We start from the raw sequence: 26404 nt of genomic DNA on the forward strand, positions 1-26404 counted from the left end.
CCCCCCGCTTTTTTTCCCCCTTTTCCCTGGGACTTGGATCTAAATCTGAAATCAAAAGAGGCTTGTAGACATAACCCGGGCAGAAAGGTGATCTGTTAAACCGAAGAAGTTTGTTATGATTTGCTGACTGTCTGGGTCCAGGAATTTTTGCATCTTCCACCTGAAGCATTAAGCACATAACTTTCTGTTGGTGGAAAAGAAGGTGCAGAGAATGCTATTAGGCTTCAAAATACTTGTTTTATCACAGTCGTTTCACTGGTATCACATTCTGATTCACGATCATTTTGACTTTAGAAGTGATACCTGGGCAAGAAAGAGACCCTTTCCCCTAGACATCTTTGAGTGAGTAGATGCCGAAGCCTTTCTAGTTGCTGTGTCTGTAGCTGGTATTGTTTGATGCTCAGGAGAACAAGAGAAAAGAAGCCTGACATGAAACGGATTAAATTGCACACTTTACTTCCAAAAGCAGGTGTGTTTTGGTACTCGTTATATCTATTCATAATTTCGAGATAAAAAATAAGTTTGTGCAGAGATTATGATCCTCTGAAGGGAGTGGTAAGGCTCTTCCCCATCTGGACCCCATGAACCTGATACTTTGTGCACTTACTGCAATGGAGTATTGTTGATATTACAATGGAAATACTGTTTTCAAAAAAAATCATGATGGTCCCAAAAGATTTTTTTTTTTTTAAATAATACTGAAAAATCATACATTTGTGTGAATTAAATTAGCATACCATATCATTTATTGAACTTTATGTAAATTCACCGCCTTTTAAATTTTACATTAATTTTTACTTAAGAAGTGTTTATTCAGTTTTCAGTGCTCTCAATTGTATACTGTTTTGTTTCAAACTGAGTTGTACCAAATTCTAACTTCAGATTTCAAAACTGCTGGACGAAAAACTGTTGTTTAGTTAACAGGAGCATCTGGCAATAAGGATTAAAAACTGGCAGCTCTCCAATAGGTTTTCATTTACTTTTCATGTTGAAGAGCATAGATTAGGTACTTCTCAGAGCTGTTTTGGTAAACTGAAGGCCTAAGAAAGTTTTTGTAGAATTTTATTCTCTGAGACATTGTTGACATTATCTGAGAAGACCAGTGCAGAGGCTGAAACAGAAGCACATTATATCGCCATTAGGAATTACTGAGGGGGTATAATAGCATCCAGTTATTTTTCTTCTAAGCTAGTTAGTACACCTCTGCCCCAAAGTGCCCTGCAGACCACGTGTTACTTAATCTGCCCATGTAAAATGTGCTGATATGTGATTTTTCTCCATTCCCACAGTCATTCAAGGGGTCGATATCGCATTACTGGGACTGAACAATCAGAGCTTTGCAAGATTAATGGAGCAGCGTTTGGCCCCGCTGTTTATGATGTCCCATCAGCAAGGAAGACGATTCAAACGTGCCACTACCGTGGGCAGCTACACTGTGCAGGTGGTCAATGTGACATCGGTTGTGCCTAGATATGTGCTGAAAAAAAGGGCTTTGTTTGCATGTGTACTGCCTCAGTTTGTGTGAAAAACTCTTTAACTGGGTTGATTTCCTGTATTTTTTCATGAATACCAAAGCAGGGAGTGCAATATGGATGGCATTACTAATGGGTTTCTTTTTCTGCAGTCAGCCATGTTTGCATGCCTCTCGTCTCCTACAAACTGTCATTAATTAATCAGTGTTAATAAACATTTTCTCTTTGATTGCTATGAGGATTGGTACAAAGTACATATTTTAGCATAAAGTCTCGTATTCAGCATAATGAAGAGTTCCAGGCTTTTGTTCTTAAATGAAAAAAAAAAAAGTTTCCTAGGTCTTCCTTTCCTAGGTAACTCAATAAAGCTAGAACTTTTTTTTCTTTTTGTTGAAAAAAAAAAAGTAGTATGAAGCAGTCTTTATACAGGGTTAGTCATCAAGTCATGTGGTCACAGATCACATTATGAAATAGAGATTTCAGTCCTGAGTAATTTATTAATCATCTTTCTCTTATTTAGCAACATTTCCCATTCAGTTTTTTTAAGTGATCTTATTTTGTTTCTCAGTTATTTAGCCAACTGATGCTGGTTGTCGGGGATTCAAAGAGGATCTGTCTTCAAAAATTGCATGACAAGTTACTGCTTTTTCTTTTTTTTTAATTACATGATGTTTTTCAAGCATTGCTTGTTGTGAGCTATAAAAACAAATTACTACTTTTCTCGTTTGCCCACAATTCTGTATGTTTTCCCACTGAAAGAATTTAAAAAAAAAAAGGAACATGTTTTTACTTGCCAAAAGTGTGAACCTTTGTAAAATTTTCCATGAAAACATGACATATTTTAGACCATAACATAATGGAGAAGAACCACAAAACTCCTTTTTCCTCTCCTCATTAGAGGGTGTTTGACACTTCCTCTACTCTCAGGAAAGATAGAGGTACAATGTAAAAATTCTGCTGGTGTTCTGCAGAATAAAATGGAAAAAAGCACGGTTCTCTTTATTGTCAGCCTGGGATCAAAAATAGTAAGCACAGAAGTAAAATATGAAGGAATTTTTCAACTGCAATATGCCAGAAAAGTATAACTTTCAATCTTAGGACAGATTTTAAGAATTCCCTCTTTAAAGAGGACTGTAATGTCCAAACATTTGATCCTTTCCTCCTTTTTACTGCATGCTTTTCTTAGTATAGGGTTTTACCTTAGGATTAGGTTTAAAAAACTTTAAGGCGGCAGTCAGTCCTCACTAATCTTAATAGCTTAGGCTATGGAAAGGAGAAGCCCTGATCCTATGAGAATATTTGCACGGAGCTTATGCTTATATGGGGTCTTGAAGGAGTTCCCTCTGTGCACTGCTTTCAAGTAGCTTCTGGCAGGTTTTGCAATGGTATAATACAGAGTTTATTTTGCTTTCTCTCGTTTCTTTTTTTTTTCCTGAAAGATGGTAAAAATCCAGCGTATTCCAGGACCCAAGGAGCCAGCTGAACTGACATACTATACTTTATACAACGGGAAGCCTTTGCTGGGCACTGCAGCTGCCAAAATTTTGAGTACCGTTGACTCCCAGCGGATGGCCTTGACGCTAGGCTATGTTATTCAAGTTCAAGCTGATCGTAAGAGTTCTTTTAAAAATTCTCTGGTTTAGTCCTTTTTAACTTTTTTTTTATTTCTTCTTCTTTCTTTGTTAAAACACCAGTGAAGGTGTGGGGAGTCTCCATTGATCACAGAAAGAAATTTCAGCTGCACCTTTCTGAGCAGCTGCTTCAGTCAGGCTGCTCTTTTTTGCATGGAAGACAGACTAATCTTCTATCAAAGCTATGTACTGACTGTTATTTAGCCAATCACTGTAAACTCTACTGTACAACTAATTTTACACACATACAGTTCTATGAACTGAACAACTTTATGGAACTGTAAAGTCAGAATTAATTCTGATGCTAACGAAACTATGACACCACAGGCTAATGACTGCTGGGGCTAAATTGCTATTCAAATAACTTGGCTCAAAGTAAAATGTGGGGGCTATCAAGATGTCCCTTATTTTTGACTTGTTCAAAATAATGTAGATTATTTCTATCTCAAAGGTATTATTTTTTTTTTTAAATAATAATTTTCACCAAGAACTTTGTAAAGTGCACCACAGGATTGTTAAAGATGTTGTTTAGACATAAATCAGAAAAGTGAAGTTGGACAGAACTACTTATGTGTATGGGCAATTTTCAGATTCAAGATATGGTAGCAATCATTCAGAATAATGTGGCCAAAAAAAGAATCCATTCTTGAAAAGTAAAGTGTTTTTGAATTTCTCTTTTAAGACTTGCATCTGTTACTGACTGATTGTGGGCACAGGTGTTTTCTTAAAAAAAAAAAAAAAAAAAAGTTTTTTTGATATTGCTGTATAATTGACCCACAGTCATAAACCTGTGGTGGAGCTTGGAGGGTTTTTTGTGCAGTAACAACTTAATGTATGAATCGATGCCTTTGGCTAACTGAATCTCCCCACTTTGCCAAGGTATTTATCCAGATGGAATTAAAATTATATAGTGGACCTCTGTACTGGATCTCCTTACTGGCTAAACAGCACATAAAATGGGACTCCCTGGTGCCACTATTTCTGCATGAAGGAGCAGTGATATTGAAATAATTACATGTCATGGTGATAGGAAAAGAAGGAACCACTGTAATAAGTAATTGACGTATCATCCATAAACATATGATTGAGTTAGAAGAATAAAGTATGATATAATTTCCAGAGAATGCACTATATGCTGTACCTGATCCTTGATTTGATCATGGTCTGTTACTGACTTTAATTGGACTAAAACCAGGCATCTCCATTCCTGCTTCCATAAAGTCTAGTATTTAAATTATGAACGACTTTGTTTTCCATGAGAATATTTCTTTAATGTAATTTTCACTAAAGCAGCTATAGATAGTACATAGCAGTTTCCTAGCTCTTTGTGCAGTTTTGTGATTTATATGGGTATTTAGGTAATTATATGACATCTGCTCATGATCTGCTTTGTACTTCCATGGTCTGATAAGGCAGCCTCGTTCATCTGTAGATTTTCATACAAGTTAAATATGCACAGGATACTGTAGGAAGAGAATATACAGAAATTGAAATCATGACCCCGGGTAACTGAGATTCTGAAGCTGGAGTATTTTAAATGTAGGAGATAGTTCCCTCTTTATACCTTATTACAGAAAAAAATCCATTTCTTTCATTTTGGACACAGTATTTGTAGTCTGTCTTTGTATTCCCAAAGAAAATACTTTGTGTGCACTTCATTTTTACTCATAATTTCTGTTATAGCAGAACGAAAAGTTCTGTACCAAAATGTGGTAAGAAAAGATATCTACCTTCAGGAGCTCACAGTCTGGTTAGACAAGACATGAATAACAAAAAAATATGGATGTTCCTGTTTTATAAGTAAGGGACTGAGCTATAGCAAAATGGAAGGCTTGCTTCAAAATCCACTGAAGTCTTATTGAGTTGAATGAAGCATGGATTGGTTTACTCAAGGTCACATTAGAAACTGGTAACTGAATTAAAGATGTAAACCAGGATTCCTAAACGTCTGTCCTGTTTGCCATAAGGTCATCATTTCCTCTGCATTCCCTAAAAAGGACAATTACAATTTTTCAACAATTGTTTGCTTCTCCCACAACAGCAATCTATAATTATAATGACTGTTATCTGATAAAATTCAATTCTGTTTCCTTCCCCAAACTAAATGTCAAAAGTCAATGATTTAGAACAATGCAAGTCCATTGAAAAGTGAACCTTGAAAGGCTTCAACCTGGCTTTTGGACAATCTTTAAGCACACTGTTACACTGTGCGCAAGATACGTACCTAATGGTGCTATTCCTACATCACCCAACAAACTACATTGGCTTTGCAAAAAATTGTAGATCTACAAAGAAAATAGGCTCAAGCTTCAGACAGACTTTCAGTTGGCTTTTGTAGCTGCTGCTGAACAAGATGGTACGCATTTGAAGTCTGATCCTGAAAGATGCTGAGTGCCTCTGACAGCTAATAAGCTCAATGACATTTGAAAGCGCCAGTCCCCTAGGAAATGGGAAAGGCGGCTTTACGCTGGTATTCTTACAATTGCCTGTCCACGCCAGCAACCAGTGGCATAGGAAAATAAATAGAGATAGCACGGTGAAGTCCACAAAGTATTTCACTAAAACAAAATTGAGCATCATAAGGAGATTATCTGGTGTTTTTCCAGAAAGAAAAGAAATGGGGATGTGTCACAGGAGGATGTCTTATGCGTGTACAAGTTGAAGGTTCACACTAAGAGACTTTATTCTGATAAAATGGAATCTAAAAGGTTTTAGCATCACTGCATTTCTGAAATGTACCCTTTTCTGGGTGCCATTATTAATATACCTGCAAGTAGTTCTTCCCAACCTCATCATTTCCCCTCCTTCAGAAATGATGGATTCATTTTCACCTTAACTATGATAAAGTATTTCTAGAGCACAAGAGAAGCATTTTCTTATTGCCCTATTAATATGAATAATAACTACTAGCGTGCTTAGCTTCATTGTTTTTGAAAAAACTCTCCAGGTTTACTCTTGCTGAGCCGTAAGTCTTTGACACCAAGTATGACTCCATGCGTATACTTTTAACACACGTGCTACCTTACTATAAGCTGGTTTTGTGTTTGAAAAATAATTAAGGATGTATTACTTTCCCTTTTTTTTGTTTTCTGTAAATGAACCATTGGAGTGATATCTAACATGGCATCTAATTTGACTTGGGAGTTGATGGCTGCTTTTGCAGCTGGCCATAACTAAGTAAGAGAAGAGAGCCCAGGGCTTTGTGAATTGAACAGGGTTGCCAATTCATTTCTTTTACTTAAGGAATACAAAGGTATAGCTAGATTACTATCAATCATTTTATAGTAGTTATTATATGGAGACAGTTGAAGACTGTGTTGGAAGCAATTTAAATCTTGCATTTGCACAGTGAATCTTACCAATGTTGGTTTGCAATTTTCTGTAGCTGTGGTGAAGAACCCCCCGAACAACCTGTGGATCATTGCAGCGGTGCTCGCTCCCATTGCTGTGGTTACAGTTATCATCATCATCATCACAGCAGTTCTGTGCAGAAAGAACAAGAACGACTTCAAACCAGACACCATGATGAACCTGCCTCAGAGAGCTAAAGTGAGTGCCCGATCTCCAGATGCAAGATGTCCATTTGCTTTCTGAGGTTTTAACTGTGTTTCTCTGCTAGATATAGCTGAAGGATGTTTGGAATTGAAATGGCTGTCACTCACAGGTGGGATCTTTGCACTTCTCTGTCCTTGATACCACCGGTCACAGCAAATACCCTTCCGTTTTACTCAGGACTCATCACTTCCTTTGCAACTTGTCCCTTGCCACATAGGTAGCAGTGACAGAATAACCGTTAGGCAGTGATGTAAGGCACTGAGCCATTAGGGCGGAGTAGGCTTTACTCAGGGCAGTTGCTTCCATCATAAAGTTGAGGAAATGGGATATCATGCCTGGGCCTCTTCAGCAGCACGTCTCCCGTAGGACCGCATTCTCAAACCTATGGCCTGAGCTGCTCCTACCTACTGTGAATGGCAATGGCTGAAGCTCTGGGCTTTGGCAGCAGTTCAGACCTGGTGGTAACCAGAAGTTTGCCATCCAACTGCTAATTCAGAAAAGACATTCTTTGAATTTTTTCAGAAAATTTCTCCCACTGCTATTTTTCTTCTAGATGTTTTGAACTTTCTAATTTATTTGTGCATATTGTTGATTGGGTTCAAACAATAATATTTTCCTTAAAGGTACGAACCCATATCGATTACAAGATGTTTTTTTTTTTTTCTAAATCAAATGTCTGTCAGTTTGATTTGCTGTCTCTAAGAGACAAATGTCACAGAATACCGATTTCTCTCTGTAGTGGAAAAAAGTCTGCCTCCTCAATGCTGCTGTTAAATGGTGCTTAAACAGGGCCACCCAAAGTTAGGAGTTTTTAGCCTACAAAGCGCGTGTGTAAGTCACTTCACCCTTTTAGCTGGCTTTGTTCTTCTCCATTGGCATGGGATTGAAATGATAATTTTTTTCTGTGGTTTCTTCATGCTACAGACAGCAGGATTATTGTGATTTCAGCTCTGTTGCTTCTGCTGAAAAATGTAGATTGGAAGGAGGGTTGAAGGAATGCATGACGCATATGACAGCTCTTTTCTCCTCATCTTAGGTTAGTTGCAGATGGGTGCAGCTGGTGCCAGTTGGAAAAAGACATTTGTATCAAAAATGATACAAAAAAGACATTGCCATTTTGATTCCAGTATGCTGCTGCTCTTATCTGGTGTTACCAAACCAGTGTTAAGACTAGATCTGCAAAAGTGAAACCAGCAATATCACAAACACAAACAAAAATTAATACCACTGCAGTGATATCATGTAACGTCCTATTGAAACCTCTAAAATGCAAATCATGCTTTATTAGGGGCTGTTGCAAATAATATGCACCACTTGATTCTTCTTACATGCACTCAGTCCCAGCTGAAGAACAAAGTGAGACTAAATTTGTACATAGTTTTGAGCTGGCCATCATTATAGGATGCCTTACAGCTGAAGAAAGGTGCTATTTAAAAGAAAAAGACTGCTGTTTGAAGTTACAGCACAAAAGAAACTTGAAAGTATTTTAATATTCCATAGTTGTCATTCCAAAAAGTAAGAGAGAGTTGAATTTTTACTTTTCCTAAGAAATCAGATTTAATCAGTCTGTAAGATACATGGTCAGGTTACAACCTATTCAGTCAGGCTACGTTTGTATCAGCAGCCAATGTGGTCAGACAAGAGTTGGATCTGCAGAACAAAACAATCAGTGCTGAGCTCCCAGCATCCGCGCTACACTCGTTTTGGGAGATTTTCCTGCAGACTTGCTCACATTTGCAATTGGAGTGCAGTAGTCCACTTCTAGAGTGCATTTCCCTTTTTTGGGTATATTCTGAGACTCCATAAAATTGAATTTAATTCATTACATATAAAGTGATGCATTTCAAAATGAAAGCTAAATTGATTTCCGCTTAATTTCACAATGATGGCTCCATCAAAAATGTTCAGCCAGGTCTAGTTTAGGGTATACACTGGTATATGGACCGTGGATGATAAATTCTGCAGCGGGATTGGGAATGGACTGGTTTTGTCATTCCTGATTTCAGCATCTTTGCTTAAAATAAGGCTAAGAAACGTATTTGGGGAAGATAATGAAATAAGGTCATTTTGAAAAGAACAGCTTTATTTTTATTTTTAATTGCAGTATTAGGGATATCAGGAATAGTGGTAATTACTTGAACTGTAATTGCTACATTTCATGCAGTTTGGCAATACAGATAGCTGATGAGCACGTATCTATATCACATTTAAAATGAATATATTATTTTTCATGGCTTTGAAAAGTGCCTGAGACTGCTTGATTAATACTGAATCTGTTCTGTGGAGTCACAGCAGAGTGATTTTTAGTTTAAGAAGCAGCTTTAATATTTTGTTTCTGTGCGTCTGAGATTTGCTGTTGACTCACTGGAGCAATATTTTCATACCTTCTGAATATCAAGCAAGCAATATAAAGAAGAAAAGAGAATATTATGGGATAACCCACAGCTTTGGATTTCAGCTGGTTTTGTTTTCAGTGGTGCCATTTTATGTGGTCGGATTTCAAAAGTCCTGAACCAAGGGGACTGGCAGAGCGGAGCTGCTTGTTCATCACTGCAGTCCTGCTGCTGCTGGGAGCAGCGGGAGGCTGCAGGTCCCCGCAGAGCAGAGCTGCCTGCCATGTCCCTCCAGAGGCTCCGTCCCGTTGCCAGCGGGATAGGATGCACGAACACAGCACAGAGGGGTAATGAAACATTTAGCGTTAAATATCCTTCAGTAGCCGGGGGAGGTGATGTAACATAACAGCAGGATTGCTGCCCGTGCCTGGTAATTAAGGAATGACTTTTTTGTTGTAACAGAGTGAAGGCTAAATAAATGAAGTTTAAAAAATGACCTCTCATATGTAGTGTAGTTTATGGTATCTTTCTCAGGAATTGTGTTGCTGTTCTGAATTGCCTTAGCAGTCAGGGACTTCTGGACTAAGTGGCAGGGAAAAGGGACTATTACAATTTTTTTCCAATTAACTCTCCAGTTGTAAAATTAAAAGTAGTATAAATTCAAATCAGTGAAATTCTGATTGGAATTTATTTTCATGTTCTTTCAATGCTGTTTTTATTTTGAGATACTGTTTTTGCTTTGAGGTTTTGGATAGATGTTAGTTTTTTACCTCCCTTGCTTTCTAATTCACAGCATGCTTTTTTAAAGGCTGTAATCTGATTTGTCACCTTTCCTTTCTTTTACAGCATGAAAGAATAAGCTTGCAGGTAAACAGAAATAAGATCTGCAGTCTAAGACCTGCAAGCAAAAGCAAATACTGCAGGCCATGAGAAAACAACCACTATCAATTTGATAAAGGGCATGGAAAAAAAAAAAATTAGAGAAACTGTCTGTGTACATGGGTATATATGTAGAGGGGAGGGGCTGATCATCCTTTTTTCTTTTTTCTTTTCTCTTTTCTTTTTTTTCTTCTTTTCTTTCTTTTTTTTTTTTTTTTAATAGCAGTGTCTTTTTCATGATCATGACAAGGAAAAAAGTCCCAGAAACAACTCCCTATATTCAATCTGCCTTTTGCTAGGCACTGTAGTTTAATGGTCTCATCATTCATTTATTATTTCAAAAGCAATACTCAAATCCCAGTCCTTCGGTCTTTCTCAGTATTGTGGCCGTATTGGACATCTATGCTTGCAAGTGCTTCAGCAGTGCCTGGTTGTGATTTAGTCTTGCCAGTTCCCTTCAGGGGTGGTAAAGCCATCTGCTCCTGTGGGCTTTTACAGAGCAGGGTTCCAAGATCAAATTTTATTTAACGCAATATGTCCGCTGATGAGGATGGCTTTGCAGCTTTTCCTTTAATGCAGTTTGTTACTAGACATGGTGGTAAGTAGAACTCAGATTAAAATAATCCTTCATTTTCTTCCTTTGGCAGATCTGAGCTGGGACTCTGTGGAGTTCTTTAGTAACTCTCGTGTTCTGCTTCTTCTGGTTTGGAGGGGTTTTCTTATTGCTGTTATTATTTATTTATTTATTTAAAAAATAAAATACGAAGTATAAGTTGTAACAGCTTCTACTCTTTCAAAGGCATGGAAGGAGAAATAACCGATTTAATCAGCTGTTCTCTTTTGCTACCTTTTTTCCAGAGTATCTAGGACGATCTAGACTAACATTTAATATGGATAATAAGGTTGAAAAACATTGTTTTGGTTAAAAATATTCTTGTCTAGGATGGTGTGAAGTAGTTCTTCCTAGCTGTCCTTCACACAGCTTCTACTTCCCCTTTCTTCATTTCCCCCCTTCGTAGCTAATTTGGTGGCTGCTTTTGTGGTACCCTGCCTTCAGAGGAGGGCAAGCAGAAGGCTCCGTCAGGGGCGATATCGTCATGATTTGCTATGGGGTGGTGATGGTGAATTGGCATTTCTCTGATATGTTGCAAGTTCCGTCGTTGTAATGTGTGGAGATGTCTGCTCTCCCAAATCAGCATTAGCCCAGTTAGTGTCTCCTTAATGCTTTGGAGCTACTTATTAGAGGAATACTGAAGTGCATGAGCACGTTAGAAATCATCAGCCTCAGTTCAAACAGGAGATTGGGAATTCGATGTAGATCCCCATAAACAAAAAGCATGTTTTGTTTTACTTTTAAAAAAATAGAAGACAGCCCCATTTTTTTCAGACTGAGATTGCCCATGAAATTTATCGGTATTTATAGCTATAGCCCAGATTTAGTAAAGGACAGAACAAGAGAAAATGTTTTTTCAGAGCTCATCTTTTTTCTGTGCCATCAGCGAATTTTTTTTTTTTTTTTTTTTTTTTTTTTTTCTGGCTGATTTTCTTCCAGAACTAAAATATTCAATGACAACATGACAGGAACCTGAGAGAGACTATTCAGTTATTAACTGTCTAATTCTGATGTGTTTCCCAAAGTACATGTGAGGGTTAAAATCACCATTGCTCACCTCTGAAGTGCTTTATGGTGCTTTTTTAGAATTCTGTGAACAGTCTTTGTACTTCAGCAAGAGCATCCTTCCAGTTTTTGGTAAATGAATTCAATTTAGTGTAGCAAGAACTTTTTTTTGTTACATGTTTTTTCTAGAGTTGGTGATTAATTTCTTTGAGTGGTTTGTTTTGGGTTTTTTTTGTTTTGTTTTTTTTTTTTTTCCTTTCTCCTTCCCCCTGCTCTTTTTTTCCAATAGAAAATGTAGGTTGGGTGGCTTCCCCCCCCCGCCCTTTTTCCATTAGAAAATGCAGTTTGGAAAGCTAAGTTCTGCTTAAATGCTTTAATTTTTCCATTAAGAGAATCCACCTTTTGGTGGCTGCTTTACCCAGAAGGCATGTGTCAGTTCTGCTTGTTCCTTGCAGAGGCAGCAGGGAAAGCCCAGCTGGGCTTCGGGGCAGGAGAGGCTGGGTACACGGCCCTCGGCTGCCTTGCTGCAAGGCTCTTGCGAATGCCACTTCCCAAGAGAAACAAGTGAAGTCAATAACAACCTTCCCAGTAGGCAACTGTCAAGCCAGGGGAAATATAATTTCATTGATCTGAAAAAGATCCTTTCCTGGAAAATGTTGCCCATGAAACTTTTATATGTGCCTTTTTTACTTTGTCTTCATTTGGAATAAATTACTCCCACCCTCTTTGGAAAGACAAGATTTTTTTCATAGACAAAGCTTTCCATTTTCTGTATGGGCTTATTTTTCTCCCTCCTAATTTTTTCTTCCCTATGTTCATTCTTCCATTGTCTGTTAAAGGGATTTCTGGGGGTGTTATAGCAGGGTAAGAAAGGTTAGCCAAGATCAATTTTATACTAACTAATCATGTTTAAAATATGTGGAATGGAGATCTCATCAGAAAATTGCGTTGTTGTGGCATTCACATGGCAATCTACATATTTTTACCTGACACTTATGTAATTAAAGAAGTGAAAGGGTAGTGGAAAATTTTATATTGAAGTGGAAATTTTATATTAACTTATGACACATGCTGGAAATTTCTTTTTTTCTCTCACTTTTTTTGCAGCCAGTACAAGGCTTTGACTATGCTAAGCAACACTTAGGTCAGCAGGGAGCTGAAGATGAGGTTTTACCTGTAACTCAGGAGACTGTTGTACTTCCACTTCCAGTCAGAGATGCTCCTGCCTCCCAGGAGAGAGAAATTACTCAGGATGGGAGCACCATCAAAACTGCCAAATCCAATGAAACAAGGAAAAGGTACGGACTGGCATGTTTCTGCAGAGGCGGGGAATGGGGCACATGCTGCTGGTTGCTTAGGAAAAACCTGTAAGGTTTGGCACCCAGGCTCTGCGTGTGGCAGATGGTTCCTCCATGATATATTCTTGGCATAACTCTGGTCTGCACTGGATGTGCAAGGTTGCTGCAAAATACAAGATAAAATAAAGTGAAGTCTTCACAGATTTTACATGCATAGAGGAGGTAAACGGAAAGTAGATCTCATATGCATGCTGGTGTTGTACAAGAGATGAACCCAAATGAAACAGGATCTGGAGCATGAACACCGATCACTTCTCAAATGAACCAAAAGACAGAACTTCAGCCACTCTAAGTTGCTGTAGCTCCACTGACAGACTCTGTCACTCCAGAATTGGACCCAATGCCTTCATTAGCAGAAGGGCAAACCCTAAACATCCACTAAATTATAGAAGACCTCTAGATCCAAAGCATATACAGCAGGACAAAACTTTTGAGAGTGTAAGAATAGACTAGATAACGTCAGTGTCCAGGGTAAAGTGTCCCAGGTTTGCAGTTTCTTCACAGTAAGTCTATAGGGTTGCAGGATCACAGATTAGAAGGTCTCCAGGAAGCTATCTGGCTCTTCCTCTTCTCCACTGCAGGGTCAAATACACCCCTCAGCTTTATCTACCTTATTTGAAACTCTTCCAGTGGTGGGATGATCACAGCCTCCTCAAGCAATTGGTTCTTCACTACACTTCCCGTTAGGAAGTTTTACCTCATGTCTACCCTCAATCATCATCAGAATAGCTGAAGGTCATTATTGTCTAGATCACCTCAGGCAAGGAAAGCTGATTATCCCTTCATCCTAGCTGTTTTGCATGCTTCAAGTCCATTTTTCCTTGACCTGCGCTCCTTGAAATTAATTTAGAGTGGAGGATCATCAGCTTTTTATTGCTGAAGAATGATACTGAAGGGAACAGAGGAAAATAAAACTGTTGCGTAAATAGCCTGAATTATCTAGTTCACTGGCATTACACAGTCCTTGCCTCTTGAAGGGACTTGATAACATAAAAGAAGACTATCTGGCTAGTGCAGAGAAATTCTATAAAAAATCAGATCTTCATAGTTGAGTCACCTCCATCTTGTATTTCTCAACGCACAATGATACCATACTCCTTTGGAGTAATGGAAAAGCTGGGAAAACTCAGCACAGTATTGCTGTATGCTGTGACAGGGACGCACTGGAACCATCTGCAGCGGTGGGAGGTGCCGCACTGGAAGGTGTCAGCCTGCGTGGTGCGGGGCTGGAGGACCTGGTGCTGCTGCTCTTCGTGGGGGGCAGACCTCCCCATTGGTCATAAGCTGAGGTTTTCCCTACAGAAAAATGGAAGTGGAAGGATCCTGAGCTGGTGTGTGGTTTGGCATACTTCTCTGGCTGTATGGTAAATCACCTGGAATACGGAGAGAGCTGTCTGCAGGGAGTACTGATAGAGAAGAGTAAGCCAGCTGGGAACTTCCCTGGTTGCTGCGATTGCTGGGTTTGGGTGTAAACTGTTATTATGCTCTTTAATGTCAGCAATGTGTTGTTCACGCGATAAATCACTCGAACCATGAGAGTCAGGTTATATAGTCCATGCGAACCAAACAGCACTTGTCCCTTTTGAAGTCTTCCATCCTCTGATGAAATGGCAAAAGGAAGATGACCATGACACTGGCTGTGGTTGCTGGTGCTGGGCCACCACAGGTCAAGTCTTTGCAGAAACTGTTTTTTAAAATGTTTTGAAGCCTCTCCAAAGCCATGTGTAAATACACACAAAAAATGTAAACCAGCCCTATTAATTAATGCTCTAACAAAAGTGATTAAGCACTTCACTCGGTCCTTTGAATGAGCACAGAAATCCCCCTCTACTTAATCTGCACAATTTTAAACAAACATTGGTAAGCAAATTGATCCAGGAATTCACAGGAAAGTTATTCTCATTATAAAATGTGCTGAACCTTGGTGCCTTTCTGAGCAAGTAACTAAGAGTTAGTTTTCCCTCCTTCAGGGTGACTTGAGTAAGTGAGAACATGCAGAATTTTAGTCTTTTTTCATTCCCAGGAGCTGTGTCTGGGGGATGGAATTTAATGGCTTCTGAAGATGAAGAAATATTTCTCGACCTTTATTTGCTCTTTCATCCAGGCTACTTTGCAGCCTGGAAAGGTCAATTTAAATCAGACTGCCATGAAGTGGCTGGTAACTGATCAGAATATCTTCTCTGATATTACCACTGAAGGGAACTTCACAGTTAATAGTACGATGGCCACTTAAAAAGGATGAATATTTAGATTAGTGGCAGTGGAAATCATTGTGCAAGCTATCCATGCTCGCTGCTTTTCGTTGTTCCCAAGTGGAGCAGATTTTCTTCAGGTGTTTGTCCCTCGATGAATTTCTTTTTTTTACTGGGCTGGGATTATTCATTAGCAGTGACAGACAGGTTTATAGGGGAGAAATGCTACTTTTCAAGAATATTTATTCTCAATAGAATTTCACAAGAAAATCCTCAGGCTGGGCTGGGCTGGGCTGAGCTGAGCTGGGTTGCATTCTGAGTTCTCCTAAAGCCCTGTAGCTGGAAAGAGGCTTTCTCAAATTATATATATTTCCACCTAGGCTATCTTCAGAAGAGTCCTTAAGAATTACTTTTCTCATACTTGTCCCTTCCCGTTCTGACCACAGTAAATGCTCTCTATTTACACCAGAAAGGGCAGGCAGAACTGGAGGTAAATGAATGTTTCAAGCCGGCAATACAGTATTGGCAATAATTTACAGGATGGTTTTTACAGTTCTTTTGCTTTAGTACTATTTTCAGGATATAAAGCCTTTGTGACAGCAATAGAACTCACGAAAGTCCTTGTGACTCAGTCCATTTTTTTTTTTCTCCAATGCAACCTCTTTACGTTATCCTGTCGTTGGCCATGACAATTCAGAGTGATAAATTGCAGATAGGTGCATGAGAAACTATGCAGGTCCTGTAGATAGTTTTCATTCCCGTTGTGGCAAGTGTCATGTGTAGAAACAATGTGACGCTGTGTTTGGATTTGAAGTACCACCAAATTTAACATTTCCTACTTTGGCCTGCTTTTCCCAACTTGTGCATTAGGATTTGAGTAATTTGCCCACCCTAAAAAGAAGAGCTTGCTCCCAGTGCAGCCCAGAGTTACACTGCTCGTTTCTGTTCTTGTTCCTCATCGGGACTGACCGCTCCCGGCGGTTCTGCTCTGCCCTCCCTCCTCGCCCTCTGCAGGGACCAGTTTCAGGGCAAGAGTATGCAATGGCTGAGTAAAACAAGCGTTTTCTTAGGAGTTTCAGGAAATAATGGTGCTGGCTAAACCATGTTATGCGGAAAAGAGGAGAATTTTCTTACCACATTGTGTATGCGTATATGTAAAGTGAGTGAATTTTGCATTGTGGCTGACAAAATAGCTGAGTGTAAATGCAGGCTAAATAATAAAGCAATTATTCTAGTCATATATACATAAACAAAGGTCTGCTCTATTTTAGCTGTATAAATGACTACTGATAACAGGATTTTTTTTTTTGTCCTCTGCAGTGCAGCTTCTGTCATTGTGGGGGTTGTGCATGAGAAGTGTTTGCTTTCGGTGCCACTAAGATGCCTATCAGCCCTAAGATAATTGAGAAGTCGTGTTCCCCTACCATCGCTCTGTTCCTGCCTTTACCGTGTTTCTGTGTGCAGTTTATATTCTGTCTCCTTTTGGTACAAAATCGGACTTGAAAACTCAGTGATGCAAACTGTGCGAATGAAATAACCTTGAAATGAGGTTTATAAGGAAGAACTCACAGCCTCCCTTGTTGCTATGGTTACTTGCAGCCGGTCCCCGAGTCAGAATGGCTCCATCATCAGCAACGGGTCGGGAAAGCCCAGCTCCGGCCGGAGCTCCCTCCAGAAAGTAATGGCACCGCAAAAAGTGACAAAAGACGAAGGAAGGAAAAGAAATGGTGAGAAGTGTTTCTTGATGAAAGCTGCTTGCAGTCGCCCCTGTAGCTGTACCCACGCAGGCATTAGCTATGTTGAAACCATCTTCCTATACCTTCAGCAGTACTTTGGCATTTTCTGTTCATTGCTCTTTGGTTTTGGTTTTTTTTTTCCCCTTTACTGCTATCACTATTTCTCAACCTCACACAAAACAGTATGGTGTTTATTCTTTATGTGTGGGCCTTTGCAAGTTTTTCTTTCTTTTTTTTAATTTTCTTTAAATACCAGTAAACTAATGAAGACATGATGCTGTGTAGTAGGTGGACAGGGTTTACAGCTTTTTTTCTGTGTAGAGCCCTAAGATATTAATTTCCATTACTGCTGTTGCTGGGCTGGCCCAGATCTGATGAAGATGAATTAATTAGGTAAAAATTAATTTGAGAAAGTGTGAGACGTCCAGAGCTTTAACTTTCCATATCTTATCATCCTCATAACACCTTTTTGTTATTAACACTTACTGACAGCTTTTCCTGATGCATCTAGGATGTTAGCTTTTCCTGATGCACCTAGGATATTATGCTGGAGGTTTTTTACAAGCCTTTGGTTGATGGTGGTGACCTTGTGACTTGAGATGTATCAGGAACATCTGATGAGAGCAGAATGCTTTCTTCCTTGCTTTTCTTTTGTCTGTCTCTCTGCTTATTTCTCCTGAGTTACAGCTTTGCTTCCATAGCTATATTTTCTGTATGAATAGAAAACACTGTGGCTGAACCAACTGATCATTTCCCTCTAAAGGGAGGGAATTAAACTGGATGTGGTCTCATCAGATTCTGTCATGAACACAAGGCTGTAATTCTTTTGTTAAAAATATAAGCGTTGAAAGGAGGACTCTGATAAGGAGAAAATTTTAGTATAGATCTCTTCTTTCTCTAGTAAATCACCTGAGTAACCTCTGTGGAGGTGATCCTGGTATCAAATCATATCATCCCTTAATGACCATTATGCCTAATACTAAAGTGTTACGCAAAGGCTTTGCTGCTGTAGCAGTTATACAGTGCAAAGTAGAGACAGATACATAGTGCTAGAGATGGCCTTTGCTCCGTACAGCAAAATCATACTGCATTCTTTAAGTGTCCTCTGTTCTTTCCATACACGTACCATAGAGCATTGCATCTTGTAGAGACTGTATAATTGATATAACTGTAGTACTCTGTTTTTAAATCAGCTTCACTGAGATTTATGCACATTTGCACATTCACACAGAGAAGTGAAGTTGTTAATTTTCTTTTGTTACGTGTTTGTCACCTGTACTGCTTTCTTCTGACAGACCTGTGACTTTACTGATTACTCCAGACCTGTAATAATAAGTATTCTGACTGGTCTTTCTCAAAGAGATCAAGAGAGATTTTTTTTTTTCCATAGACAGCATAACAATATTTCATGGTTCTAAGTTGCAAGGGTTGTAATTATTTTTTTCACTCTTTCAAATGTAGCTCATTTTACATGACAACAACATTTATGGTTTCCAGTGTTAAAAGCTGTAATTTATGCTGGGTTTTTTCTTCCCTACCCAGGAAAGCTAATATTCAAACCCAGTGTCAGGTGATGTTTACATGTGTAGGCAAAATGACTTAGTAAAGGTATTTTCTTGTTTGTTGTTAGGTTTTAAATCTTCAAAGAAAATTGGTAAGAACTTCTAGTTTCTTTGTTAAAGAATTGGCTAACACCTAACATCCTCTCTTCTGATCTGGACTGTAGTGCATTTCTAGAACATACATATGCTACGTAAAGAAACCTTTCAATGTAGTACAAGGGAATACTGACCCTTTATTTTAAATCTTAATTTCATTATAATTCTAGCTTCAATTTTATTTGATAATGATAACTAGGCACTTTTCAAATTATGTGGAAAACTAATAAATGCTTTATTTATGTGTTTATTTTACCTTCTCTCTTCTGTCTTCTGAAAAAAAGCCTGACTAATGTTGTTATGTAATACGGTCAAGGTCTTACTCGTTAGGAGCAGCAAAGGAACTAAATGATTTCTAGGAAAACATCTTTCGTGTATAATCCATTCATAATATGGTTACTTGTCATTTTTTCCTACCACACGCTGGCAGCAAGATCTTGAGCTTCTGTGGCAGAAAGGAAAAGCTGGGTTTGCCTGTTTAAAAAGTAATAGTATAGCATATATAAAAAATATGAAATAGATGGGCTGTTTCCATCTGACTATTCTGGCTTTGAAGCAACCTGTGCATGAAACACCTTTTCTGCGGAGCACTCCTTCTGGTAGAGACTTCAACTACTTCTAGAGGTACTTCCTTCACTCAACTGCCATGGCCCTACAAAGGGTCACCTGGTAGTTTCCAGGCACAGATATGAAGGGGAATAAGTACATTATTCCCTAGTAAAGAGATGGGGACTTTTTAGCTGTAGGCATATTTTTTAAGATATGTTTAAGAGAGTTTCCTGACATAACCCTTTTGGAACAGCTTCTGAGAAGGAAGAGTGGCCACGGGAAATGAAATGGCCTCCCTCTTACCAGAATTATGGAGCTGGTCCCATATTTATTTTTATATGCATGTGCAGATGTGTTTATGACTTTTGAATTGTGTGATCCCAAATGCCTATTGAAGTTGAAATTTAAAAACAAATCAAGGCACCCGTTACTTTTCATCGTGGAGCTTACGCTTTGTTCCCCAGTGCTATCATTACAAATGCTGCTGTCATCTCGGATATTTTATTCTTTTTGCAGGGTTTTAGCTTTATCCAGCATGATTAGCATCAATAGAATGTGTTGGCTGTTTTTCCTTCCAGTTTAAGAAAGAAGCTGCTTTTCTCCGAGTTGTTTGCCTGAACCTGCTCCAGCTTTCTAGCCTGGTTGTAGGCTGACGCCTCTAATGCGCATGTCAGCAAAGCAGCAGCATATTTTCTTCTCTGAAAAGCAGCATCTTAAAACTGGAATGAATCCCTTGATGGTCACATGTTTGATTTGGGGACTCCAAGTTAGAATGGCTCATTAGTTGCCATAGTTACAGACCAATTTTAGATTCTATTTCTTGCTGACATTTAGTTACACGGAAAAATGACAGCACTGGATGTTACCTCAGTATATAAACTCTATATGGCTTGTATCAAAATTGACTCCAACTGGAGTGTGTCAAGGCTGAGAGTGAACAATATGAAACCAGCACAGACTGACAGGCTTGGCTTAAGGACCTGATGTTTTGGAGGGTCAGGAGAACTCTTTAGCTGACCCTGATTTCTACAGAAAGCATGAGTAAAATATCTATTTGTATTACACTAGTGGTAGATTTTGGTAAGATAATGGCATTTTTTTCCTTTTTTTTTTCTTGGAAAACATTTATTAGTATTCTAATAGGCAGTTTCCTTTCTAAAAGTTGATGAGTTGGGCTTTCATTTATTTTGGGCACTTAAAAAAAAAAATAAAAAAAAAGAATTAAAACCTTTTAAAAAAGTGCCCAATTGCATATGTTAGAGGACCGAGAGATGAATGAATCAGCCAACAGAGGTACTGGCAATTTCCGAGACAGGTTTGTAAGAGAGCGTGGAAGAGAACAACAGGATATTAGCACTTTCACCTATCACTTTATCAAGCCTAACATCATTCATGGGGAAGCAAATGGTGAACCACACGTACTTAAAGAACTGTAGTAGCCTACAATAAAAAGTTTTCTTTCACCAGCTCCTCACAAAATGAAGCCAGTGGAAGTTATATAGGTCGTTTTTCCAAACTCTGAGTGCTTGCTCTTGCAACCTTCCCGTTAGCATCTTTGTGAAGGCATGATTGCTTTTTTTGTGTTGATAAAAATGAAACCTTTAGTTTGCTAGCAGTTCTTAATGAAGTATGTGACTCCATACTTTTTGGGCTGAGAACCCAGTTCTGTACTTGAACATCATCATCCAGAAAGGACACGCATCACAGGTGAATATTTGCAGAGTCAAACTTGTATAAGAAATCTTCCTTTCCTCCTCCTAGTAATCCCAGCTGGAGTACTTATCTTCCAAGCATTTGGCATTGTCTTCGAAAATAGATGCAACTTTTCAGAAGCAGTTCAGTCAGGGACCTCACTCCTTTTTTTTAAATATCAGTCTCTAAGGCTATAATTTTCTATCCAGGCAGAAGCTGTTATATAAATTTTTAATTCTTTTTTCCTTCTCTTCTTTGTAGGGATACCTGAAAATCAGGTGTCTGCAGGAACAAAGTACTGAGGAAGAAAACTTGGCTGTATTATTGGCTTAGCTAAAATCAAAGGGATTTTTGGGTGTAACTCAGTTAAGCTATGATACACTGCCTCCTTTACCGTATGGAAGTGTGGGCCACCAGTTTTCACACTGTCTGATGTGGCAGCTCAGTGTCAGAGCCAGCTTTTCTGAATTTCTTAGCAGTTGTCTGTAGTGACTCAAATGAAAATGAAATATGGCAACAGCAATTGAATCCAGTAGCAGTGATGTAGCAGTCTGCTTTGATACAGAGGTAGCTGGAGGATCTGGCGTATCCTAGCAAACATCCAGCACCCTTCATCTGCCTTTTCTGTGCTGGGTGGGGTGAAATACAAGTTAGGGTGGAAAGGGCTTCATCTTGCCAAATTCTGGTCCTTTCAAGTTGGTTTCCTAATCTAACCTAACCAAGTAGGCTCTCAAGTGACTCCAGAGGGTCACAGCTAATTGGGACAGATCTCTCTGCTCTGGAGGCACTCGCCTTTCTCTTTCCAGTACGGAAGGAGCCCAGACAGCTGCATTGGAGCATATGCACAGATTTGAAGTGAGATGATTCCCTTTCATGATGCCCGTCTCTCTGAAAGGCTGAGAAATCAGAGTGCGAGGAAGAATTTATGGTGTAGAGAGAGGAGTCTATTCTTTTCATCATTCATTCCTTCATCCTGAAGCATTAGCTTCATTTGCCCCAGAAAGAGTGTTAGTGGGGATCTTTATCTAACTCTTAACCCCCTCACAGTAAACTCCTAGGCTTTTCTGGAGTAATTTAACCATAGCAGGGTAAAAAAAAAAACCCAACAAAAAACAGGAACAAAATCCCCTTGTTCAGCTGAAACCCCTTGTCTCCCTTGTCTTGGCCTCCCAGAAGCTTTACACGTTGATTCTTTTTTTTTTTTTTTTTTCTCCAAAGATTTCAGCTTGTGTGACATAGCCTAATATTTCCCCATACTGTTTCCATTTCTTCCACTGTCTTTTTTTTTGTGTGTGTGTGTGTTTTAAATATAGAGAGCACTGTGACCCTGCTAGCATCCTGCTGGTGACAGTGAACCCTTTGTTTCTTCAGATGTGGCCAATACCATTTCCTGCTGCTTTCTCCACTTGGTTTTGGTTTGCAAGAGGCAGCCAAGTGTTATAACCTATTGTGTGAACTTCTGAGCCATGTTTCTGAGCTGCTTCACACTCCTACAAAAGCGCCACTGCTCCACCACCTCTTTCCTTGGAGAGAGAGTGGGAGAACAAACAGCACCTCTGAATTGTCCATACTTCATCACTGCGGCCACCCCGGTGCTGTATTCACAGACATGGTAGAACATGCATAAATAAGTGGAAAATACCTTGTTTGACCTCTTTTTAGGTCAGCTTGTCTTTTTTTCTTTTTGAGGCAGTCTTTTTGATTGCTTTTCTCATGGCAAGAAAATACCTTATTCTATGTTGCTAAGGTGCCTGTTGCAGCAGACCTCTGAAGGAACTGGGATCTGCAGATGGTTGTGCAATGAAGTATTTCTTAATTCACGTCTGCCTTCCCCTCCAGATGAGCTTTACTCTGCCACTAATTGAGTCTGACAGCAGTTCTCATCCAAGCAACAGTGCGAAGAGTGTGTAGATGTTCATGCCATCAGATCCAGTGGCAGTCTGGATGGTTGTGATCTTTCACTAATATGTCAGCATTGAAGAAGACAAATGCATGGTTTTATTGTGCAAACAGAAATTATTTCTGCAAAGCTTTTTAAAACTTGGAGCACTGCTTTCTTAAAGTGGCTTCTGTTGTAGGTTCTCATGCCTTCCCTGTCTTCTTTGTATAGTCATCATCCTTGTCAGTTAAATAATTTTTTTTAATTATTGAATATGTCTAGGATGGTATTACAGAAGTGGCAGCCAAGAAAAGGGACTGATGGATTCTCTACAAATGTTATGAAATACATGGTCTCTTTTTGGCACACACTGATATTTAAGTAGATGAGGCAGATGTGGTTGGAAGAGAAGACATAACCATAGAGAGAGATAACCTTGCTTCTGCTTATAAGGACAAGAAACCTTCATAGAAAGTGAACAAAGCAAGCAGCTAATAGAAGAGTAGACACCCCATGTATACAGTTTCATAAAAAACCCTGCAAATGTCAGTTTAGCAATCTCAAATGACCTCTTTGGGTAACTCCTATTTCAGAATCCCAGGCAAACCCAGGACTGCAACACCTCAGACATGTGGCCTGGTATTTAGCAGACTTTGCATATGGGAAAATAATATCCGGGAGGAATCATGAGCTGCTTCCATTAGTCTGTAAGCAGTCTGCTTTTCTGAAAATATAATATTTGTGCTGTTCTTGAAAGGCTTAGAATTGCACTGTCTCACAGTTGGGGGTATTGTGGAAAGGGTGTGTGTGCATGTGCACACAAGTGTGTTTTCTGTTACACTGCAGCATCTTAGAGAGGTGTTTCAGTCCTGAATAGGTTCAGATACTGATGTTACAATACTTGTATTTTACTTATAGGCTTATAAACTCCTTCAGATGTATACGTTTCTTTATTGCTAAGAGCTCTTGTTCATACCTTTCTGGAGATAGTCAGCTGACGGATTGAATGATTTAGATGATGTAGAAAATTTCCAATTTCTTTCTATATAGAGAGATTTTCTCTAAAATGAAAATTATTTCCCCATTATTAATTTATATTCAGGAGTCAGGATTTCTGTTTGAAATACTTATAGACAGGCTCTTTCCTAAGGAGGCAGTCTTTTAGATCTGTGGCATAGTTCGCTCCTTGTCAAACTTATGATTTTCATTTAATATAATCTATTTGCTTTCCTATTATTTTAAGCCCTTCCATTACTCAGAGAATTCATTGCACACGATAGGTATGGTTATAATGTTTGCATTCCTGTCATACAAAATAAATTTTTGAAAAATTTTAATGCTTCATTGAATGACCTAAGAAAAGGCAGAGCATGTCTACCTGCTTGCAAGTGTTTCCCACGTTTTGGCTTCACATGTTTTTTTTCCATCTATGTCATTCTTTTTCTGAGGACTTCCAAAATAGGTCAAATGGCCGCTTCTGAGCGGGACAGCACATATCTTTGTTTCAAGTCTTTTGCTGTAAGGTTATCTGATCTGCAGGTAGTTTAGATTTCTTTTTTTTTTTTTTTTTTTTTTTCTCTTCTTACAGGTAAGTATTTCAGTCCTTTTCTTCCTTCCAACATATTTTGATTTGGGAGAGGAGAGGAAAGACAAGGTGGAGGGAAAGAGAGAGGAGAAAAAAAAATCTTGTGTGGCCTTCATATTGAAATCTTAGGCTGATAGAAGGATAACTTTTTTTAAAATATAAATTAATAACTAGATAAAAATAGAATATTCCACCCATCTAATTGTTTCTTAACCGCTCAGAGCTCCAGTTCCACAGCCCCTTTTCCACTTGCTGGAGGACCAGTGGCACGAGTGGGTAGCACCACCTGCTGGCATCGCCGGCTGGAAATAGTGCAGATCCGCACCCAAATTGGAGGCTAGCATCCCTGAAACAGCTTGAATCTAGCCAATCTTGTATACGAACAGCTGCAGTGATGTGGAGATAAAGCTTCAGCGATGGTCCTGCTCTTCAAAAACTTAGTGCCACGCTGATCTTCACTGCAATTGGCACTCAACCTGAATAAATGATTGCTTTGGGTATATCTTCATGTGCTTCAGTCACAGGAAGATTATGAGTAATTCAATCTCAATGGATCATGTGGCATAAGATATCTAGCACAAGATGTTTCAGAGATGAGAAATTACTGTTAAGTAGGTGATTAAGTTGGTTTTCTGCCCTTTTTGTCCACTGAACCTCTAAGTCTTGCTATGTGTGCACGCAGACAGTGCAAGCAAGAGTAAAAGAACAATAAATCCATAAAAATGCTGGGATGCATCTGTTTAAAAACAGAAATTAAGAGCATTGCTTTAAATCTGTGTTGCTAATTATAATAAGCAAGTGTTCTTTATAGTTACTGATAATAACCACAATTGGGCAGTTTTCTGAAGTTTCCCGTGCCCATCGGTCGCTTGCCCAGCTGAGGCATTCAGATGGGTGGGCTGGCCCGGGGCAGGGGCACACAGCAGAAACAAACACTCCAGGACTCCCACTTTTCTCTGAGCTCCCTTTGGTTTGTTTTTAAAGTTCAGAGGTTGCTGTGGTTCAATCACATTATAAATGCTTGCTGTAAATTCTCTCGGAAAGGGATGGACAGGAGCAAATATTAAAATTCCGACAATACTTGCTTACGGTTCACTGCCAATACAAACTATAGCAGCATGTCAGTAACTGCAGATTACAGACTCCCTTTATCACTCATCGGTGAAAAAGGCAATGGAAAAAACTACTTTTATATTATAAATGCCAATTAATGAACAAATGCTAAGCTAAGGTGCAATAGACTTCCAATTTCTAGTCCCATTTGGCTGTTATTTCCATGCCAATGGCACTGCAGTAGATGCAGGAGATGTGCTCACGAATGAGAGGGCTGATATACTGAGGGTGCTCTTCAGTGTTAATGTACCACATCAGAAGTAGCTGTCGTCTGTGATTCCTGATTCTCTTTACCCTTAATTTTTCTTGCCTTTAATGAGTCCTTGAACCAGAGGAATTCTGTTTAATTAAGCAAAACTCTTGGTTTCTGATCCTGAAATGAGGTCTGAGGAGACAACCCACGCATCTGTAGCTAGTCATGCTCTCTGTGGGTGCCTAGAGATCACTGCTGAGGTCTCAGCAAGCGCAGTCCTTCTGAAACACTGGGGTGGAAACGCAGCTGCACTTCTTGGTGCTTTCTGCTTGAAGTAGGGTACGCAGAGGATGTTTGGAAAGAATCATGCTTTGCAAGCTGATGCTTAGCCAGGGTTTTCGGGCATGCCTGGTTCAGGCAAATGCTGAGACACGCAGCCAAGGGAAGCGATTCCACAACTTCTTGGTACTTGCACCACTGATGAGATACTATTCAGGCTCACCTGAGCTGTAATAATCATGAGACACCATCTTTGTCAGTGAAAAATATAATTCAGAAAAAATTTTTCTCTCTTGGAGATAGTTGTGTCACAGCGGAGGTACCTTGTTAGGGCAGCATGGAAGTTTGTGGTGAATTAAAGATAACGCCCATCTTCCAGAACTGCATCTGGTGACTTACATGAGAATTGAACTGATTCAAAATGCCCTGAGGGAAGAACATCCATGCTTCACTTTTATACTTATTGTAATGTAAATGCCTTCCTGTTCAAGTGTGGTCTGAGACAGGCAAATATCTCTTCGTTCATCTGATTTTGCTGGTGTGGTGTTCTGGCGGCGTGGTCATCAGTGGGAGTCTGGCAGTTAATTTCAGTGAGCCAGGCTTGTGATCTGCTTGCTCCGGTGAGCATACAAATTCAGAGTGTTTGAACAACCCCAGGAGAGGCGAGGAGATTTCAGACCCG

General features: G+C 39.3%; 1 protein-coding gene across 3 annotated transcripts in view; it reads left to right on the forward strand.

Annotated features, from left to right (window-relative positions):
• KIAA1549L (KIAA1549 like) overlaps positions 1–26404 on the forward strand; it is a 103102-nt gene that overhangs the window by 36098 nt on the left and 40600 nt on the right. For all 3 annotated transcript variants that reach the window (XM_087744189.1, XM_087744182.1, XM_009461523.2), the window contains 5 exons: positions 1290–1441; positions 2912–3083; positions 6489–6652; positions 12596–12786; positions 16638–16765. In XM_087744189.1, coding sequence (XP_087600315.1) covers positions 1290–1441; positions 2912–3083; positions 6489–6652; positions 12596–12786; positions 16638–16765 — 807 coding nt within the window. The remainder of the gene's footprint in view (positions 1–1289; positions 1442–2911; positions 3084–6488; positions 6653–12595; positions 12787–16637; positions 16766–26404) is intronic.

The sequence above is a fragment of the Nipponia nippon genome, unplaced genomic scaffold (assembly GCF_047370975.1).
Source record: "Nipponia nippon isolate SJK-2023a ecotype South Korea unplaced genomic scaffold, ASM4737097v1 scaffold_10, whole genome shotgun sequence".
NCBI lineage: Eukaryota > Metazoa > Chordata > Aves > Pelecaniformes > Threskiornithidae > Nipponia > Nipponia nippon.